We start from the raw sequence: 6,977 nt of genomic DNA, 5'->3' as shown, positions 1-6,977 counted from the left end.
ACATAGTCATAGCCCACTATTGTTAAGCCGGTCGGCGTGGTAGCCCAGGCTCACATAGTCATAGCCCACTATTGTTAAGCCGGTCGGCGTGGTAGCCCAGGCTCACATAGTCATAGCCCACTATTGTTAAGCCGGTCGGCGTGGTAGCCCAGGCTCACATAGTCATAGCCCACTATTGTTAAGCCGGTCGGCATGGTAGCCCAGGTAAACATAGATAGTAATACATGCGGTTCTCATGGCTCTTCGGAGCAGCAGCAGTACATATGTTTTGGGGATAGATCTGCTTTTTGGGGGGTGTTTTGTTCTTGTTTTGGCTTGTATTGTCCCTTCTATGTCTCCTGCTTTGTGTGGGGTTATTTCATGTATGTTATAATTGCAGCAGCAATTACATGCTTACATGCTCACAGCAGCATGTTGTGAATGTATTGGCAGTAGCAAGTCTCGGTACTTGTTCTGCCGCAGCAGCAGCGTAGCAGATCTATTCCGCCAAGACCAAATACATTAACATTAACATTGTCATGTACATTACCATGCCAATCACTCCGAGAGTTGTCATGACAGAAATATAGTTATGTAAAAGTAGGTGAAATCATCATTTTCACAAGTTCAGTCTAAAGTGGTGGATTTGCAGTACAGTTCACTTAGCTTGTATAATGAATATGAAATCATAGTTTTCTTCAATCCATTGCATCTATTCTGGTATTAATGTTTTATTTTAAATGTATTTATTTATTTGCATCTATTCTGGTTTTATTTATTTATTTATTTATCAAACAATTCAATAGAAATGTCTCTATAATTCTGTAGAACTGTAAAGTATTTGTTGCAGTGTTTTGTTTCTGATGTTTTCTATGTTACAATGGACCATCTGTCTTAGCAAAAGCTGAAAGATAATAAAGTAATTTAAACTCGGAGCAGTATTTTCATGTCTATGTATTTATTTATTTGTAAATACTTTGACACAAACCAACTAATAGCACAAACATCACAGAAATCAAGTCCATTGCTAACTTACTGAGGTTTGTGTTGTGGTTTTTCCACCAAAATGATGTCACTTCCTGAAGGATGATGTTGGTATTGAAATGACATAAAATAAGGGATAGGCCACTCAAAAATGAAAATTCATCATCATTTTCATCATTGTTTATTAACCCTTATGACAGACCTCATTTTGAAGATTTTACAGGTTTACAGTGAAGCCAAACTGTTGAAAGCGACAGAGGCCAAAAATCCAAAACACCTGCATATGTAAAATATACTACAGGCACAGACTCCAAGCAGGCGAAAACAACGTGTCAGTTTAAATCTTCTGTGGTTTGTGAGCAGCTGAGCATCAGGGATGCCAAATTAACAACACATGTTTGTGGAGGAAATGTAAATAACATTTTTGAAAGTTTATATGCATATATATATATTTAAATTTGTATCTTGCTACTTCAACCACATAAGCTCTGTTATCAGCTTTCACGTGATATAGACTCTTCTTTTCTTCATTCTGTGGTTGGCACTTCCGTTCTTCATCTCATTTGCAAGTAAACATGTTTCCTGTTCTTAGGTAACAGGTCTGCTATCTGCATACAGTTGGGTTATACAGATTTTTCTATCTGAATTAATCGTGAATCGGACTCCAGTCCTGTTTTCCAGGAATAGATCATGTCTGTGTCCATGACTGTTTCGGTTTTAACCTTCTTATAATCAGTTGATGGACTTCACCATTCTTATTATACCAAACAAACAACAAGATGGCAGCGATACCAAGACGAGGTAACACTTTCAATATTATCAAACAATAATCAATATTACTGATCTGCATTCTATTTCTGAGAGTTGAAATTAGTTTATGGTTTTGATGCTTTGCAGGTTCTATTTAGCATATTTAGTAATTCCTGTAAATGAGTTTCTGTTACAAACTGTGCAGCTCAGTTCTTGTTATGTAGGCACGAATAACAAATGTTATTGTGTGTGTTTTAGTGCAAAGTGAAGATTCAGATAGGCGTAAGTATAAAACAAAATCACACTATTTTCATTGGTACTCTAATAAAGAGCATAAATTTTATTTTATTTTTTTCTCTGTGCAGGTCCACTCATTAGTCATGGTAAGCATTTTGTTATTCCAGGAATTTAGTATTTTACTATGCCCTCAGTAAAGAAACAAAACAATAGCATTTAGTAAAACGAGTTTTAACCTATTTTTCCAACAGAGCATGACACACCACAGTGCAATATTTCAGATTTTATGACTAAATGTCTTTAATGTTATTTTGCAATTTAATGTTACTTTGCAATAATATCCTTTTTTCCATTAAATCCATACACATTTATGAAGCCATTACAAAACAAAATTTTTATTTAACATACAATAAGCTGTTAACAAATATTACATTTTGAATTAGATTTTTACTGCTTAGTGGTAAGAAATGCTGTGAGCAAAAGCAAATGCATATATTTTAAAATAATATAAAATGATGTTCATGAAATATATACCAAAGATTTGAGCCTAAGAATATATCTGTGTCTAAATTCATAGAAATCTGATTTTCACATTTTCTACATTTCACCTCTTTTAAACAGATGGCACAATCACTGGATGTACTGGCTCCGCTACAGAGCTTAGATTTATTATACTTGGCGGCGATGAAGATCTAATGGCTGATGCGTGTGACATCATTCTTAGGGAAAGAGCAGGAAGAACTGAAATACAGCACAGAAAAGGTCATGTATTTGGCAAAAAGGTCATTGTGTTGAAAACACCTTCTACCTGGATGAGTCAGGTGGCATCATGCCTTTGCTTCTCCTCAAGAGTCAAATCTATCAAAGATGAGATGGTATATTGTGCATCTCTGGTCTTTCCTGGACCGCATGCATTTCTATTAGTTACTGACAACAGTAAAGTGACTGGGAAGGAACGGTACCTTTTAAGAGCAATCGCTGAAGTATTTGGCAAAGAAGCCTTAGACTATGTTATGTTATTGATAATTGGAAGAACTGAACCGAAAGGGATCGACAGTGTCAGGAACTACGTGAGAAAGTTTTACACATTAGAGGACACTGAGCAAAGTGTTCAATGTCTGTTCAGAGAAACTGAAATTATGACACAAAACAATGAGTCCACATTCTTTATTCAGCCATCATATGAAAACCTCATGAAAAAGGTATTTTTATCATGGGAAAAGGAAAGAGATGCTGAAATACAAAAACAGCATGCACAAGAGATGACTGCTTTAGAAGAAAGATTTAGAACTACTGAAAGTAATTTAAAGAAAGAAACGGACACTTTGAGAGAGTTGATGCTGGCCACTATGATACGGTTAAAGAAATACAAAGACAGTGAGGAGCAGAACCAGCAAGGGGCTTCAGGAGCTCAAGAAGATCTGCTGTTCAAAGAATGTAGCAACACCGCCTTGAAAAACATGTTTCCTTCTATCATTGATGATTTTACTGAACGTGATAATGCACTGAAAGAACAGCTTGCGGCTTGTAAAGACACTGTGAGCACCTTGAAGGACATGTTTTCATCCTTGACTGATGATTATGTTCATCATGACAGTCAGATAAAGAGTGAAAATGAGAAGCTCCAAAGAGAACTGGAGCAACACAAACTCAAAGAAAGAGAGTGGGAACAAAAACTTAAGGAATTGGAGGACAGATTAAGGCAGGAGAAAGGTCTGAGTAGAAGAGAGAAGGAACTGGAGTCCAAAGAGGGAGGAACGGCAAAGAAAGAGCAAGAAATCCAAACTACTGGAGAAGAGCATAATCTACACCGCAACGTAGAGCTAACTTCTCCTGGGTGTAAGTACTGCTACGTCAAAAAAATATCTTAATATTGTAGGTTTACCCTAAGCTCTCTTGATGACCCAGTTACAGTAATGCACTTCCAACGAAAGTACATACAGTATTTGCACAACAAAAGTACATATTTACATATTTCACTGCTCACATAATTGACCGTATTCCACAAATGCTATTGATAGAGTTTTGAAATGTATTCAATCAGGAACTTATTTCACAGGCCTATCCATATTTTGTTTTAGAAATATTTTTCATTGAGATTTAAACAAATGAAGACTTAGTTTTTTGTTGATATTGCTTTGTTCCTCTATATTCTTAGTATCTCAAGAACAACGCAGACCTCTAGATGAAAGAGGAGAGCTGAGCAAAGATGAAGATTCACATGACAGTGAATCACTTGAGTTTGGAAAACCTGTGAGACGCAACAGCAACCAATTCGCGCCACCTTATAGTAAATATTCATTCATTAATCTAATCATGCCTTTGCTTCTCCTCAAGAGTCAAATCTATCAAAGATGAGATGGTAGATTGTGCATCTCTGGTCTTTCCTGGACCGCATGCGTTTCTGTTAGTTACTGACAACAGGAAAGTGATTAAGGAGGAAAAATACCTTTTAAAAGCAATCGCTAAAGTATTTGGCAAAGAAGCCTTAGACTATGTTATGTTATTGATAATTGGAAGAACTGAACCGAAAGGGATCGACAGTGTCAGGAGCTACGTGAGGAAGTTTTACACATTAGAGGACAATGAGCTAAGTGTTCAAAGTCTGTTTGCAGAAACTGAAATTATGACACAAAACAATGAGTCCACATTCTTTATTCAGCCATCATATGAAAACCTCATGAAAAAGGTATTTTTATCATGGGAAAAGGAAAGAGATGCTGAAATACAAAAACAGCATGCACAAGAGATGACTGCTTTAGAAGAAAGATTTAGAACTACTGAAAGTAATTTAAAGAAAGAAACTGACACTTTGAGAGAGTTGATGCTGGCCACTATGATACGGTTAAAGAAATCCAAAGACAGTGAGGAGCAGAACCAGCAAGGGGCTTCAGGAGCTCAAGAAGATCTGCTGTTCAAAGAATGTAGCAACACCGCCTTGAAAAACATGTTTCCTTCTATCATTGATGATTTTACTGAACGTGAGAATGCACTGAAAGAACAGCTTGCGGCTTGTAAAGACACTGTGAGCACCTTGAAGGACATGTATTCATCCTTGACTGATGATTATGTTCATGATGACAGTCAGATGAAGAGTGAAAATGAGAAGCTCCAAAGAGAACTGGAGCAACACAAACTCAAAGAAAGAGAGTGGGAACAAAAACTTAAGGAATTGGAGGACAGATTAAGGCAGGAGAAAGGTCTGAGTAGAAGAGAGAAGGAACTGGAGTCCAAAGAGGGAGGAACGGCAAAGAAAGAGCAAGAAATCCAAACTACTGGAGAAGAGCATAATCTACACCGCAACGTAGAGCTAACTTCTCCTGGGTGTAAGTACTGCTACGTCAAAAAAATATCTTAATATTGTAGGTTTACCCTAAGCTCTCTTGATGACCCAGTTACAGTAATGCACTTCCAACGAAAGTACATACAGTATTTGCACAACAAAAGTACATATTTACATATTTCACTGCTCACATAATTGACCGTATTCCACAAATGCTATTGATAGAGTTTTGAAATGTTTTCAATCAGGAACTTATTTCACAGGCCTATCCATATTTTGTTTTAGAAATATTTTTCATTGAGATTTAAACAAATGAAGACTTACAGTTTTTTGTTGATATTGCTTTGTTCCTCTATATTCTTAGTATCTCAAGAACAACGCAGACCTCTAGATGAAAGAGGAGAGTTGAGCAAAGATGAAGATTCACATGACAGTGAATCACTTGAGTTTGGAAAACCTGTGAGACGCAACAGCAACCAATTCGTGCAACCTTATAGTAAATATTCATTCATTAATCTACATTTTGACAAAGAAAGATTTGCATTTGGCTTTTTAAAGCAAATGCATGTAGTTTTGTGTATTTTTGTGACTTTGGAGATCCAAAATGTTGTGTGTTTATACACATACCTCTAATGACCGAGAACAGTGCACTCTTTTCAAATGCCTCTTTCTGCAGTGGACCACCCCTCTTCATGTTGAATTTGGACATGAGGGAATTCTTTTAAAACCCTAAAATATAATACAGATTGAGGTGGTTAACAATTGCGGACAAAGTTTGACATTTCAAAATTATTTTTTAAATTTCTGATTTGCGTTGTAACTTATTGAGTATTGACACCACAATGTTTGATTAATGTGGCAAGGTTTGTAGGCTTTACCTGTCCAGCATCATTCTGGCACTGTCTTTGAGGTTTCTTCCTTCAACTCTGCACAACTTTGACACCTGAATAACACATGCCAATGTCAGGCAGGTAGTATCATATGCGTCCGTGTACCAACCTTAAACACTGATGCCCATTGACCTGCAAGTTTTCCATCACTAACCCTTTAAAACTCTTTATTCCAACCATTTAAGTTTTTCCTTATAGCACCCCCCCACAATCTGTCTCTGCCTCCAAAATTGCCTGGCACAACTGACTTCATAACAACACAGTGATAGCTGCTGTAACTAAAAAGTAGCCCAGTACACACATTAACCTCAAATGTACATGGAATAATAAATTCACCCCTACCGTTTTATTACATTATGTTTTCTGTTTGTACTGTTTAGGTTTTAATGCTGCATTGCACATCTGAGCTATCTGCACTATTTTAATACTGCTGCAAACTTTTTATAATTGATAATTTTATATTGCCATTTTAAATCATTTGTATTCTTACTATCAGTTTGGAAGTTTCAAAATAAATCTTATTGTAACGTTACTTGTACAATGACAAAGATATTCTATTCAATTAGCTCATGCTCTCTCTGTATCTAACACGCCATTGTTAAGTCATAAACTCAATATAATAATTTAAATAAATTATGGACTTTGTCAAAGATGAGAGCTTTAGTGAGGAAATGTTGTTTTGGAGAGGTTTTTTTTGTTTTTGTTTTTTTACCATTGCTGCCTGGATCTTCTCAATTTCCAACCGCTTTTCCAGATGTTGAAACTCCTCCTCCGTTCTCCAATTCTTCTGAGTGTGTTCACTGTATAAATTAAAGGGGTCATATTACGTTGCTAAAAATAACATTATTTTGTGT

General features: G+C 36.3%; 2 protein-coding genes across 2 annotated transcripts; both read left to right on the top strand.

Annotated features, from left to right (window-relative positions):
* The first annotated feature begins 1,553 nt into the window (after nt 1–1,553).
* Nucleotides 1,554–4,308, top strand: LOC107577014 (GTPase IMAP family member 6-like). The gene is made up of 6 exons (XM_016263130.1): nt 1,554–1,764; nt 1,972–1,995; nt 2,079–2,096; nt 2,572–3,789; nt 4,109–4,203; nt 4,288–4,308. The coding sequence occupies exons 1-6, from the start codon at nt 1,743–1,745 to the stop codon at nt 4,306–4,308; spliced, it is 1,398 nt and encodes a 465-aa protein (XP_016118616.1). The 5' UTR covers nt 1,554–1,742.
* A 453-nt stretch (nt 4,309–4,761) lies between these two features.
* On the top strand, nt 4,762–5,729 carry LOC107577013 (DNA ligase 1-like; the record flags this gene model as incomplete). Its single annotated transcript, XM_016263129.1, has 2 exons — nt 4,762–5,276; nt 5,598–5,729. Coding segments are annotated over exons 1-2 (634 nt in total), but the record flags the coding sequence as incomplete, so codon positions are not given.
* Between the last annotated feature and the right edge of the window lie 1,248 nt (nt 5,730–6,977).

The sequence above is a fragment of the Sinocyclocheilus grahami genome, unplaced genomic scaffold (genome assembly GCF_001515645.1).
Source record: "Sinocyclocheilus grahami isolate Dianchi unplaced genomic scaffold, SAMN03320097.WGS_v1.1 scaffold4881.1, whole genome shotgun sequence".
NCBI lineage: Eukaryota > Metazoa > Chordata > Actinopteri > Cypriniformes > Cyprinidae > Sinocyclocheilus > Sinocyclocheilus grahami.
The sequence above is the reverse complement of the archived record's forward strand: the minus strand, read 5'-3'. Positions and strand labels throughout refer to the sequence as shown.